This window comes from Lissotriton vulgaris, chromosome 5 (genome assembly GCF_964263255.1).
Source record: "Lissotriton vulgaris chromosome 5, aLisVul1.2, whole genome shotgun sequence".
NCBI lineage: Eukaryota > Metazoa > Chordata > Amphibia > Caudata > Salamandridae > Lissotriton > Lissotriton vulgaris.
The window spans coordinates 1944670062-1944685505 of NC_141693.1; the positions used below are offsets into that span (position 1 = coordinate 1944670062).

At 44.6% G+C, this 15444-nt stretch overlaps 1 protein-coding gene across 1 annotated transcript in view; it reads left to right on the forward strand.

Annotated features, from left to right (window-relative positions):
• Positions 1–15444, forward strand: part of LOC147717822 (regulator of G protein signaling 3-like) — a 434129-nt gene that overhangs the window by 386037 nt on the left and 32648 nt on the right. Inside the window, exon 4 of the mRNA XM_086924605.1 lies at positions 6870–6944. Coding sequence (XP_086780731.1) covers positions 6870–6944 — 75 coding nt within the window. The remainder of the gene's footprint in view (positions 1–6869; positions 6945–15444) is intronic.

Genomic DNA, 15444 nt, shown 5'->3' on the forward strand with positions numbered 1-15444 from the left:
TCTCACAGCAGTGCATGTACAAACCTGTTCATGAGCTAATGAATGCATAGAAATGGAACCACTTAAAAAAAAGAGGTGAAGCCCAACTTTGTTCATACCCTTATAGAATGTGCATGCATGAATATCATGATTTTATAATGTAATGTACATGTGAGGTGGATTTGTAGAGCTCTGCTTGTCACCTGTGAGGGTATCCAGGCGCTATCAATTCAAAAATGCATTTATCTGTTTCCCCAGGTATGTTAGTGGGTATATGTTCTTAAACCCGGAACGTGAATTCTATGGGATAATTATTCTGGCAATAAATAGCTATGCACTTTTTGTGTGACTTGCGCTCTTGTGCGCCAATTTTCCAATGTATTCTTCAACAATGTAGTACCAGTGCTTAATTCTTAATTTATAATCGCAAGGGGTATTATAGTCAGTTCGCCTCAGCAGCTTGCACCACACATTGCAGCTGCCAATGACACTATCAACATAACTACTAACCATCACCCTACTACAAGTGTGACAATTCAGACTATTGCAGACCACAACAACTATGAGAATCGCGTGGGCTGCATTTATTTGTGATGCGCATCACAGTATAAACAACTGTTTTTGTGCTCATCTCTACATTGCCCGAACAGCGCCACCATGTGGCAGACAGTCATAAGTGCCGGTATCGACAAATATTTGCCGGGGCCGAACCCCGAAAACCACCGGCTCAAATTTAGCATTGTGTAGTGCTTTACTTCCAACATAGTAGGCAGATAGGCAGGCTTACAGTTCAAACAAGAAAAATTAATTTTTCATGAAAAGACGTATCAATTCTCTTCATTGACTGCAAATATTCCAACGCATACTGAAAACCTGCCTGGAGCAGAGGTGCCAAAATCATAAGTTTACCTGTGAAGTATTCAAATCACATACATGCAAACATTTTATAAACCTGTTTCCGCTGCACAATTGTATTGCTAACAAATTGCAAGAGTATTTCTCTGCAACTCTAGATTTTTGTTGGGGTTGTTTTCTGTGAAATCTTTTGCAGAATGTTTTTACACACTATTTGTATTGAAATACATCACATTATTTGCAAACTTTAGAAAGCTTGGAAAGGTTTCAAAAGAAGGTCCCAGCATTTCCAGAAGAAAGTGTGTCCATTTTAGCAGTATAGTTTGTCTCTAGGCTGCCTCCACCAGAGCCAGCAAACCAGGAATGAGACGGAGAAAGCACAAGGTCAGTGGTGAGCAAGAGCTTGAGTCATGAGAATGAAGGGGAGCTGTAAGGAAACTGTCATTCTAAAGTGATGCTTAAACATGTATTCTTGCTGCTACGTTTAGGTGAAGAACTCAGACTGCTAGCTCTTAAGATGTAGTGGTGCATACTTCATGGTCAATAGGAAACGCTCATCCGGGTTGTGTGTCACCAAGGCAGGGTTACCTATTCAAAAGGCTTGTTGAGATAATGGGGTGGGTCGCCACTGGGATGGTGCCAGAGCGCAGGGCCCTCTCTCCAGGTTATGTTCAACTAACTGCATTGGGGGCAAGATGATGTGCATACATGGGAGTGGTGGTACTAGATCCCAGCCCCCCGTGGGAGTGGTGGAGATGCTGTGCAATGTCACAAAGTAATTCCAACAGCTTATGTATATTTGTAAATAGGTGCATAGTATTGAGTAGTGTGTGTCGTTAATAATTGTACTCTTACTTGTACAAAGCAAAGTACAGACTGGACAATCAGTTATTGAGTGTTATTTCTGCGCACCTGCTAATGGCGATTACTAGCTCACACCACCTCCCTTGAGTAAGCCTCAGACTGCTCTGCGACGCTACCCTCTGAGAGCCAGGCACTACAATTGGGTGTTTGGATCCCAGTGAAGGACAAATGTAGTCATGTTATTTGTGCAGGCCTCACAGATGCTGCCTCGTTTTCCAACAGTAGGTTACTAATAAAACACAGCACTCATGCTATACTCAAATGAAACTGAGCTCAGGCAGAAGTACCACAATTCCCAGACTGTAAACCACTAGCAGTCAGTCTGTAATGTTCCACAACGGTAGGAGACTCCATCCAGGTTGCATCATTGCAGATGGCAAGAGTTTAAGTATTGCAACAAAAATCAAAGTCTTGGAAAGAATGCTTCAATAAATCTCATCCAATGGTGACTGCTCTGGCTGCATACCAGTCTGTTGTTTTTTTTTACCAGCTGTGAAACTCTAGGCAGAAATCTGCCATAAGCAAATCAGTCTTTGCCCTTTTCCCATAGGAACAGACCAACCAAAATTGCTAGGCCAGGTTATCTCCAGACGGGAACACAAGCAACCCCAGACTGTTTTAAGCATACTTAGGTCTCATCAGTGAGGTATAGCTTGAGTCCTGCGGCACAGTGAGCACAGCATCTGCCTAGGAAGTAGTGCGTCTACCAGAATAAGCAACAAGGTGATGTATGGATTGCCTGAATGAATCTCAGCTACTGCTGTTAGCTTGGGGTGATTGGAAATACAGCTCAGGCCGTGCTACTCTTAGTCAATCTCCCCCGGAAAAAAAGGAATTAATGAAAGTATCAGTGCGACTCTCTAACTGATCCTAAATTTTGGACACTGATCTGAGTCACTTGATGCACAGGAGTTTCCCGGATGGTTTAAAAGCACTCTTTCAAAAACAAAGTTCCAAGTTGGGTTATGGCTGAGTATTTAATTGAGTGAATTTAGAAAGCTAGAATCCCTGTTTCTGGGCACATCGCACAATATTTCACCAAAGAACTGGTACAATCTTACTTTACCACCATTGCAAAGCATCTGTAAGGAGGTACTTGAGATGCATCGATTTGCTAATAGGCAGATCTGCAAAGAAGTTATTTTGTCATATCAAATAATGATCTCTTTCTCTGCAATGAATTTAAAAACCCTTGAGGCAATCCAAGACAACAGTGCACTTCCTGATCACATTTTCCTTGATGGTGTATTGTTTGTATGCCCCTATTCCTTTCCTTTTCCCAGAAGTTGTGTTTCTGGAGTTTAGTTTGCATGCAATGTATAACTCTTGTATACAGAGTCACCAGTAGTTGTTTGGGTGAGTTCTGTTGTCCGTGGGTGTCCATGACTGGGCACGGTTGTGAGCTTTGGAGTTGAGGCTGATGACTGTGCAAGTTACATCACTCTATGCTCTATATTGTGGTCGGTGGAAGCAAAATGTAAAAGCCTGTGACACTTAAATAGACCAATGGATGAAGTGGTCTGAATAAAAGCCTCTGTATGAAAATGTATGTATTTTTATTACGAATTTGTTAGTTTGGCTGTCCCTCGCTTCAGGCTTACCAGATGGGGAGTCAGGGCCTTTTCCGTCGCTGCCCCCCAGCTCTGGAACTCCGTGCCTATGGAGATTAAAACTCTACCTTCTCTAGACTTGTTTAAAAAGGCCTTAAAAACGTAGTGCTTTTCAAGAGCCTACTGAGGATGAACTGCTGGGTTTTTGTTATGAGCTGGTTTTTTGAATTAGGCGCCTTGACGCCCACTGGGCTAAGTTTGCGCACGACAAGACTCCTTTCGTTTCATTTCATTTCAATATTAGGCTGGCAAAAAATAAAGCTGGAAGTCATAACTAAAAACATGGCCCCATTTACAAAGATAAACTGAGACGAAGCCTAACTATACAACTTTCGGTATTCACAAAAGCATTTATGAGTAGTAAAGTTAGACTTTTGTCTCAGTTATACTTAAGTTTTGATCTTAAGTTCAAACTTAAGACCAAATCTTATGTTTAACGGAGGCAAAAATCTAACTTTTCTACTCTTATATGCCCTCTGTGCATATATCAGAAGTCATAAAGTTAGACTTTCGTCTCAGTTTACCTTTGTGAATCTGGCCCATGATATCTCACTTGCTTCACATGGGCTGTTTTAAGGTTGAGAGAGGTTCACTGTGTGAATGCAGTTGTAAATACGATATAAGCGCACATGAACTCACTTTACATTAACGGAACCTGCCATTTGCTACTACGAGGAGTGAGCATTTATGGGAAAGTTGTGAACCTCACAAATGCATTCATCTGGCAGCCCAAAGGCAATAATTGCAGCACATTGTTGTGGTTCAGAGGTAAAACTGGAAAGGAAAACAGTGAGCATTGGTCGGTCCCTCTGCCTAAGATCACATGGAGCTTCAGCTTTTGGGAGGTTGGCATTGGGACCAAGGGATGAAGAAGATATCTGTGTAAGGGGCAGTACAATCCTAGGATGAGATGCATGATGCTGATGTGGGCAGGAAGCACTCTTGAGCTGGGCTTTGAAGCTGTAATTGGAAACATTAGCTCTGGTTGTTAGAAGAGCTCTTGCTGTGAGGCCCATTTTATTACATGCGAACGGAAGGGATTTACAACTCTGTTTTCAGATGGTTTAGGAGGGAAAGAGACATTAAAACCTCTGTGCTTATCATTCTTTCACACATCAAAAGGAGCCTTGCAGGGAGCTGGGCTCGAGCTCTTCTGCCCTCTGCTTGTTCTCTCCAACAGTGTCAGGGAAGATGACAGCATGTAGAGAAGGTGGTGAAAAGGCAGAATGTCACTTGCAGAAGAGTTGGTGACTTGAGTGCAGAAGGTTTCAAGAGGAGCACTGAAAGGCATTGCTTGTGGGTAGTGATTCAGCACATTACAGAAAAGGTAATGGCTCCTTTTGGTTTGTGCACTGCTGGAAGGTGTTCTGGAGTTTTTCATCCTAGCAGAGACGAGTGATGTTCAGCTTTAAACATACAAGGTGATGAGAGGATGCTGGCAATAAGTCTAACCACTGGCAATCACTCGGGGTAGCACTCCAACTCATTGTTCTTTAGCTCACGTCGCCACCCCAGTTTGGACCCAGCCGTATGCAATTCAGTCTTGACCCTGCTCCTCTTAGGAAGAGTCCAGCCCAAACTGACAAGCCAGGCCCTTCACGATTAGGATCACAAGCAAGCCAGAACCAGTTTTGCCCTAGTTATGGGCTCATCAGCAGGGTTCCAGTGACACAGTGAGCATGGGACCCACGTCTGGGCATACCAATGACACTTAGGGCGGTACATGAAACGCACAAAAGGTGATGGGAGGCTGCTTGCAATAAGTCTAGCCATTGCCATAGGGAAGCATCCTAACCCATCTATCTTTTGCTCACCATGTCACCTTGGTTTGGACCCAGCCATATACAAATCAGTCTTGACCCTGCTCCTCGTGGTAACAGTCCAGCACAAACTGCCAGGTCCGGTCCTTCTTGAACCTGAACACAAGCAACTCACACAAGTGTACACAAAGCATCACCAATCACAAAATGATGTCAGGTGTCGGCATTGACACGTTGCGCTTGATCTCCAATTGTATTGTATTGTATTGTATATTGGATTTATATAGCGCTTATCACCCAGGGGTCTCTAAGCGCTTGCCTTGGGAACCCGTCCTGGCCTTTCCCTGTGAGATAGCCCCTACAGGGCATCCCCAAGGTGAGAGCCAGGCATCCCATCGCGGAGGGCCGTAGTGAAGATTAAGCAAGCTATTGCCCAGAGTTGCAGAGTGTGAACCCATGATTCGAGTAGGCACCGAAGCGAGAATTATCGAGTCCGTGGACATTTGAGCTCAAGACCCTGCCGCGTCAGGAATTGAACCCTGGTCCCGGGTCTGACCTCTGCTTCAGGGTCTGCCTGCTCTAACCAGTGAGCCACACTTCTCCACTTGCCAGGACCTGTGCACCTTGACTAGGTATGATCTAAAAAATAACAATCCTCTGCAAACCCCTTTTGAAGCACCTCTTTCCAGAGCACTTGTCATGTTCATGATCTAAGGATTTTGTGAAGATATTTGTGCAGTGTAGACTGCAAAATAATGAATAACTGATTGCAAAGTATTCTTTTAATAAAGAGTGTTTTTTCGAAAGATTGTGCTTGGTAGGAATTGTTCTTCTTTTTCCCCACCTGAGTTTTGCCAGCGCCACCCACAAAGTATGACAGTATTATTGCAGTGCCTTTAACAGTGGCAGCTGCTAATGGGCCGTGGTGGTTTGGCGGGCTGGGGGACCGTTGAGGGGCGAGAAAGAATGTTACGCTTACATGGCTGCCTCTCTCCGTTCTTCTTCCATCGACAACAAAGGAAGAGGAAGCACCATGCTCCCAGTCTCTCCCAGCAAATCACGGCGCTGCTAAAAGCAGCGTTGTGATTGGTCTGAGTGCCGTTGATCAGTGTTCAGAGAGGGAGTGGGAGACTGGGCATGTTCTCCACCTAAGCTGTAATGTAGTCTGGGTGGAGAACATGCAAAGTGTGCATGATGGTTTCAGCTGCTATTGGGCCGTGGTGGTGTGGCGGGCTGGGGGAGCGGTGAGGGGCGAGAAAGAATGTTACACTTACATGGCTGCCGCCTCTCCGTTCTTCTTCCGTCGACAACAAAGGAAGAGGAAGCACCATGCTCCCAGTCTCTCCCAGCAAATCACGGCGCTGCTAAAAGCAGCGTTGTGATTGGTCTGAGTGCCGTTGTTCAGTGTTCAGAGAGGGAGTGGGAGACTGGGCATGTTCTCCACCTAAGCTGTAATGAAGTCTGGGTGGAGAACATGCAAAGTGTGCATGATGGTCTGGCCAGCCCGAGACAGCCGGCCAAATAGTCATTCACGCTTAAGTGCACATACCACTTCTCCCCCTGCTGGCTGAAAGCCCAGCCCCACACTACTCCTTAACAAAACTGGGCAACATTATGTTATTATCATTTCATTTTTCATGTGGGGCGACTCTTAGCCGACTCTTAGCCTTAGCGGAATAGCTGCGACTGGTCTTTTAACCTCAAAGGATGGAGCCTGGAACAAACTCTGTTAGTTTGAAGCATCCTTCTCTTTTGATATCTTCCAGCTCTCATGAGCATCTCATCTTCTTTCCTCCTGCAGGGAGAAGCACAAGAGGAGCCACCTGACTCTCTTCAGACTCTGGACCCCCCTGTCCAGCCATATCCACGGCTTAAGGTACATGTTTTGCATCAACTCGTATCTCTTCCTCATTTTACTTCTGCTTCTTCCATGGATCTTTGTACTATTTCTTCCTCTCTGTGCTGCTTTTTTCTTTTAGATTTTTCTAAAAAAATATATTTGTATTGCTTAATTCTTTAGATGTTTTTCTACTCCCCATTCGATTATTTTTCTTTTACAGTTTCTTTTTTTTCCCAGTAGTATCATCTTTCACATTCTTTGGGGGAAATTTTCCAGCATCGCATTTCCTTTCATTAATCAATCTGTTGCAGTTTTTCATCAAAGGAGTTTTGAAGAAACTTCTCCAGTGAATGTATTTAAATCTGCTAATTAATCAGTTGCAAGAGAGAAGAGACTTTTTTAAGGGCATTATAGCGCTTTACATGAGCACCATATTACATTTACCATCCATCGCTGGCTTTATTTCCACAATGCATGTCATAAAAGCGTACATAGACATTTGGTGGTAAATGAATTTAAAGGCAACGATCCTGCCCCAAGTTGAAAGTGTGATTTCCTATCTTGGGGCACCGATATAGTGTCCCATTAGGCTTCCATAGAAGAGGTGGGTTTGAACTCTAAACACCTCCCTGTCAGGGACGAAGTTTCTACCACACGATGCTTTTCTAGGGAAATGGTTGACCAGTAGAGCTCTTTCAATTTTTCAGCAGAAGAGATTGGGGCTCCTGTAGGCTTATCCCACAGCTCTTTCAGGCCCAGATGTGTCAGTGTTTTAATGTATTGAAGCCGGGCTACCCAACAGGATAATGGTGTACCCTGTACATAGAGACACTGGTAGCCAAGTAGTATTTTCCAAGTCTTCTTTATTGATTCCAAGTCAAGGTAGCTTCAATCTCTGTCCAGCCAGCTCTGGTCAAGTACCAGCCATGTACTAGCCGTGTACCAGCCCCACCAGGAGCAGCCTGCCTAGCTGCTCAGCCCATCTCCAACTGTCACCACTCATCCACACAGGCACGCAGGCATTCCATTCATCACAGTCACACCAAGATTCCGTCACCATCTCTCACTCTGGCTGACCAGCTAGGAGACCTGTTTAACATGTAAATACAATACACAGGATATAACACTATCACTTTCCTTAGAATAAAAACAACAATGAAAAACTTCAAGAGAAGAGCTATGCACAATAAAGCAGTAATGTTCTAAACTCAGGGAAGCAACAAGTAGCAAAACATCACGAGAGAGTGAACAAGAAAGGATGGATAAAACACAACATACAGACTTATCAATATCCCCCATCCTACCCATGATAAATATTAAAACACTAGAAGCATAAACACATTGTAATATCATGTAAAGCGAAGCAAAGGGTAACCCACCTCGCAACACCAATGCTATCTAACATCATGGCGAGTGACACAAAGGGTAACACACCCAGCGACACCAATCCCAACTGCAAGGGAACAAACAAGTATATGGGACAGTGACCCATGGAAACTGTGTAAGGGGCCAACACATAACACACACCCTATGTAGGGCTGTACCTTAGTACTGCGCGCAACATGTAAATTGGGTCTAAACCCATATCCTAACCCTGTGTAAGGGTTATACCCAATAACAATTATGTATGAGAACTAACCCATGGCCCAAACCTCCTGTAGAGGTCACTAACTGGGACTCAAACCCAACCCAAATGTAAGGGTGTGCTATGGCCAAAACATATCCCTCATGTAAGGGATCAACTGTGATGTCCACCCACCAAACACATGGATGACCCATCCAATAAACAGCGTAAAACTGTGGTATCACTACATACTAAACTGTTGGAAAGAAAATACACATACAACTCCAATAATTGTAGAACATTAGTGAACTGTGCCCCACGCCGGTGAGCGATCACTCACCTGAGTTGTAATAAATAAGAACCACCCTTGTGTTGGGGTATCAATGCTTACAACACACTTATACAAATCGCGAAAATGAAGATGAGTTGTAACACCATAAACATTAACATAAGTAAGCAATGCTAAGCCCTTGACATATGTTATAAACAACACAATATGCAAAGATTAATAAAGCATGTTCTGTTGTGAGCAAGGACTCACGCATTTGTTAAGGCCGGCTCAAAACACTGACCGGTGACGGCATAGAAACAAAGTGGACTGCCAAAATTTAAAAATGATGAAAGTACCTTTACTTCATACCCAAATACTGTATCCGCCATGCACTGTGATTGGGCTGGAAAGAGGCAAAACGAAAATTAAAGTACGCTACGTAGCTCATAGTCATGAGGACTCCTGCACCGCAACTTCAAGCTTGTGAACCAGTTTAAAAGCTTCAAAGACGTATTCATAAAAGCCATCTCTTCTTGTTTAAAAAAGGCAGGCTGCTCCTGGTGGGGCTGGTACATGGCTAGTACATGGCTGGTACATGGCTAGTACATGGCTGGTACATGGCTGGTACTTGACCAGAGCTGGCTAGACAGAGATTGATGCTCCCTTGACTTGGAACCAATAAAGAAGACTTGGTAAATACTACTTGGCTACCAGTGTCGCTATGTACAGTGTACAACAGCTAAGTCAGTGTCTATGACGGTTCTTAAAGCAGAAGCATAGTGGACCATCTTGGGGGTAAAGTATTGGGCAGAGTCTTGCTTTGTTAACTGATTTCCCGCCAAGATCTAACAACAGTGGTTTGGTGGGTGTGGTTTGCGGAAGGCATGTCACACTCCTCAAACATGTATTTTCAGATGCTCTTAGGATAGATATGTTAGAGCAGCCCCATAGTTCAGAACCATGTCGGACCGAAACCAAAACTTTGGCATCATAAATTTGAAGAACTGCGAATAAGCTTAGTGAGGGATTTGTTAAATTCTTTGGTCAGTGCTCCTGTGATTTGGAGTTTCAAAGCCATAATTTCTGCCTGATAATTCCAGGGAATATTGGAGACGAGTCTAATACACAGATAGCTGAAAATGCCGTTTTTTTCTATGGGGTTTATCCCCCAATTTCACAGTACCCCTTAGGATTTATGCTGGTTAAATGTCATATATTTGATCTTGTCTGCATTTATTATCAGATCCCCTACATTTACAGAATTCTTCAAACCGGAGCAGAATACGCTGAAGACCACTTGGGGTTTTGGAGATTAAGAGCATGTCATCTGCAAACATTAATATGGGGGTTTTGAGGCCTGCCAGGGTTGGAGCTTCTGTAGGAAAACTGTTGAGAGACTGGACGATGCTGTCGGGAAATAATGAAAATAGAGTGGGAGCCAAGACACACCCTTGGCGCACCCCCTTAGTAATAGGAACATGGTCAGTGAGTTGGCCCTGAGCACCCCAACAAACCTGGTCAAAGTTATTATTGTTTAGCTGGGTCAGTATGGTTAACAAGACCGGGGGCAAACATAATTCAGATACAACTTTCCATAGCCTATTCCGGGAGACCAGGTCGAAAGCGGACTTAAGATCGACAAAGGCAGCATACATGCTGCCCTTGCCAATTACTACAGTTCGACAGCAAAGTAAAACAAAATGAAAGACCTGGTCTGTCGTACTGATACACCCACGGAATCCCACCTGAAAGGGAGATAGTTTATCATTGTCAAGAATCCACTTCTGAACTGAATTCTGGCTAGGACCATCTACGCCAAGATTTTTTTGACTGAGGGCCCGATGTAGGCAATCCTCATTTACCGACTCTAAAATACCGAATTTTACCGATTCGGTATTCTAGATTCGGTAAATGAAATGTAGCTAAAAATGTGGTATTTTTTACCGAATCGGTAGGATTTGGTAGTTACCGAATCTATATTTACCGATTCTGTAATTGCCATTGATTCCTTTGGGCCTTGAAGCCCATAGGAATCAATGTCAATTACTGAATCGGTAAATACCGATTCGGTAAAAATACAGAATTGTCAAGGGGAACAGCGTGTCACTTTGACACCCTGTTGCACCCCTGATTTTGGCTTGTGTGCCATGTGACACACATACATGCCCTTAGGGCGCTGGCACAGGTGTACATGCACAGATGTGCATGTACACAGGTATTCGTTATTTACCACCAAATAGTATTTTGGTGGTAAATAACAAATCGGTAATGGCCTGTGGCACTGTTTAAAGTGCCACCTACATCTGGATTTACCGATTCGGTATTTTAAAATTAAGGCCACCTACATGTCAAAACCCAAATACTTGTCGGTAACGGCCGAAATCGGCCGTTACCGACCGGTATTTCCCGCCCTACATCTGGCCCTGAGTCGTTAGGGCTTATGGACCTATAGTTGGCAGTTGTGGATTTGTTACTTTTTTGATAAATAGGAATTAACTTTGCGCCCTGCCAAGAGTCCAGTATAGGGGCACCGCGTACTATGGCGTTGGCCAGAATAAGATTATATCTGGACCCGTTACCTCTGTCGTAAAGGAATAGGTCTGACTACAGGAATACTGTGTGAGCCGGGTACTCTGCTGACCGTAACTTGGTCAAGGGCTCCTGATACTTCAGCTAGGTCAAGGAAATCCTCAACCAGGATATGTGAACAAATGCTAGTCATGATGTTCGGTGTGTCCTTCTCAGAATACAGGGATGAAAAATGAGATGCCCAAGTTTCGGGGGAAATACAGTTGTTAGGAGGGTGCGGCTTTCCGCCATTGCCCCACTTAACAAGAGACCAAAATGTAACTGAATCTTTGGGTTGGCAGTTTTTTTTAGTTCTAACCATCGCTCATTATCCCCATTTTTTTTAACTCTGACCTGAGAGAGTGTAATGCTTCCTAGATAATTGGATCCTGGGTAGATCTTTGGCTTTTATGGCTACTACTAATGTATTACTGGCATGCCTGCACTCTTTGTTAAACCAGCTACCCTTAGCAGATTGAGGCCTACGGTTCCCTGCTATAGGGATTTAAAAAATAAGATTTTATTTGTGTAAACGACTTGGAGTGGATTTCAGTAACCTCACCCTACCCTTTCTAACTGGTTAACTGCCCACCCAGCGCCGCTATGGTAGATGTAACTTCTTCTTGTATTGCAAGCAATATGTCTGGAATTGCCAGGACCTGAGACCACCTGATGTGCCCTATATCATTTGTTGGATACATGTCTCTGATTATAGTAAGTGGGGTGGGGTGATCTGCTCTTTTGGGACAAGGGACTCCAGGGTAACGACAATGGGTGTATGACATTACAATACATGCTAATACATCGCATGTCATTACATCGCGGTTTTTACAACGCAAGTCGTTATAACGACTTGCGTTGGAGAGCGCTGGACTTAGGAGTAGTATAATTTACTATTCCAACTCCAGTCTACATACAGTAGGGAAGGTGTTGGATAGTAAATTATGCTATTCCTTGTCCTAGAGCGCCATCCAGCGCAAGTCGTTGTAACGACTAGCGTTCTAAAAAACGCAATGTAATGGCATCGCGATGTAACGACCGCGTTGTAAACGATGTTTCCCAGCACAATGGGTTGTGATCACTTTCCATTCTTTCATTGACGTACATGTCGTCGAAGAGGAAAGGCCGCAGTGAAGTTAAGCCGAACGCAGTCAATATGACTGTCCTCAATATTATTATTAACCCTTTCGATGTTCATGACGAGCTGACAGTTGAGCTGTGCTGATGACGAGCTGAGCTCGTCATGAATAATGTAAAATATCAATGTCCAGCACAGGAGGGGGAAAACGCCTAGCAGCCAAGGTGTTAAAGGTGTTGGCTCCGCCCCTGTCAGAGTTGGACCTGCCATTTACTGCAAGGAGGCCCCACTCTAGGGAAATTGCTTTGAGTTGCAGGGCGGCTTCTGTCCATTTTTTATTTACTGGGAGTTCTGGTCAAAGGATACCTCACTGCTTATCCTCCTCAAGAGCTAGGTCAATGTCTTCAGAATCCAGTTGCTCAAACGTTGTGTTGGAGTCCCCCGCTATTATTAGATGTGAGTAATTGTGTTGCATCCTTAGATGGTCATCTAAGAAGGTTATGCTATTGGATTTTAGACCGACCCCCATCAGGGTCCTTAATGTGTAGGTCGCTAACTTTAAAATCTATACCTTATTTAATCCATATTGTCAGACCCCCATGTGGGTGCCCCATAGGTCCACGTAGCGCAGGGACAGAAAAGTTAAGAAATCCCATTTTAAACATTGGCTCTGTCAACCAGGTTTCTTGGAACAAACCGATATAAAATGACTCGATAAAATTAAACCAATCAGGTGAGGCTGCTTATGATCTGAGTCCAGCTATGTTCCATGAGGCCAGGGACAACAAAGGTAAGTACTTGGGAAGGTGTAATAGGGTCCCCGCTTATCAGATGAATGTCCGGTCTAGCAGAGCCAGTCTGAGTCAATGCATAATCTTGTGTAGTGAAATTTGGAGGAGGAGGAATCTAGAAATCAGTGTGGACAGAAAGTAGAAACCCGGGTGAGTGGGGCGGGAGTGGTTGTCAGTCGATGACCCTGGTGGGTGGTCTTATCTTGGCAGTGACATTAAGGGGTTGTAGACTAGTACCTGGGACTATTACCTGGGCAGTTGTATTTAAATTGGCTGGTCATCTTGGTCAGATAAGAAGTGTGGGGATTGAAGTCCAATAAAACTTCAAATAGGTCCCGATTACTAACTGTAAGTTCGATACTGTCGGATAGGAACTGTGCCGGGAGCGCCTTCGAGCTGCCAGTATGTCCTCTGATTATTGAGCGACAACCCTTCACCCTTCTTATCCAGTGAATGTTTTTTATTCATTAGAGATTCTTCATCTTCTATGTGTGAGGTCCCTGGGGCTTTGGTACATTGATCAAGAATATTGAACGTCTATGCCCTGAGCTCTCAAACTCTGGTTGGCGCGAGGAATGACGTGTGGAAATGGGCGTGGGCCTGAAAGGGTGTTCGTCCCTATGAGTTGTGCCAGTAATACCAGGATGGGAAAGTATGGGAATGCGAGTTTAGGTGCCCCTAATAGAAGTGGTATGGCCCGCCCATCCCTCCTTCTGAGACTCCCTGACAAGGGGGTCTTATGTAAGGGAGCTGGGAATCACCCCCCCTCCCCCCTATTGGATGGTTCTGTGGTACCTGGTTTCCCAACTGTGGTTTTTGTGCACAAAGTACCATGGATATTGGCTAGTATGGAGGGGCTTGCAAGAAGCAGCGGCCTGTGCAGGTAAGAACAGTGGGACAGGTTGGGGGGGGGGGGGATTTCGACATACGACGACGAGGGAATATTAAATATTTATTTTATTTTCCTTGTGGTTGTCTCTCGAAATCCCCCCAACCCAGCCTCACCGCTCGTACCTGCACGGGCCGCTGCTGCTTGCAAGGACACGCTGTAAGGTATTAGAAAAGGTAATGACCGTAGCTTTAAGATCTCCAATTCCCCCCTCCCCCCTAAGCTCGTCAATGTGACGGCATCATTTAGCTAATACAGACTCCTTTGTGGGGGATTGGGATACAGGCGCATGAGTCGTCCCCGCGGTCATCATGGACTGAGCGATTTCTGCAAGAAGAGAATAACGATTGCTGCACGAAATTACAGAGGGAGAAGGTAATGAGCGTGGAGTCAATGTATCAGCGTGCTCGTTAGCACCGGTAGGAACAGAAGGGAGGTAGGCTTGGGCCCAATTTGGGCTAATAGAAGCCTTTCAATTCTTACAGGTTTAACAGCCCTTTATTTGTTGGAAGGCTTCTGGTCTGATGTTTTCCGCAAGGCTTTTTCTTGGGGATGGCCCCCGCGCGAGGTAGAGATTTGGAATTAGCCACAGTTTGTTCTGAGTTTTGACAGTCTGGACCAATCAACTGTTCCACCTCTTCAATCAGGTGGTCAATTTTTTCAAGAGTGTTAACGTTTGGATTAACTTTATGTTTGGGGTTTTTGGCTGTGCCCCTTGCCCAATCCAGAGCTTTCCATTAGCCCATTACCTCACCCTATAGTCGGCTATAATTGAAATGGGAATAAACGAAACCAATAAAAAACAACAAACCTAACTCATATCCTGAGCCATTAATATGGTTTAACAAGTCGATGTTGTTGAATAGGGTGAGAGATCTTAAATCCAGGACACAAGATGGAAGTTATTGAACGATATTAGTTGGATGAGACCATAAACACATACCTTAGTGCAGTTCAATTCACCAACCAATGTAAATGTAAATGTAAATGTAAATGTGTAAATGTAAAATGTAAATGTAAATGTGTTTGTATTTATATAGCGCCTTCTACCCAGAGGTCTCGTAGCGCTGTATTCATACCGCTGTGGAACCCTTTCTGGCTTTCCTGTGAGATGTCCACTCCTGGGCACCCCCAACGTGAAGCCAGGCATCCAAGCGCTGCTGGGGCCGTTGTGGAGATTAAGCAAGCTATTGCCCAGAGTCACAGAGTGGGACCCATGATTAGAGTAGGCGCCGAGGCGAGAATTATCAGGTCCGGGGAGATTGAGTCCAAGAGCCGCCGAGGCGGGAATTGAACCCTGGCCCCGGGCCAGACCGCTGCATCAGGGTCTGCCGCTCTAACCATTGAGCCACGCTTCTCCAATAGGGGGGGCTCA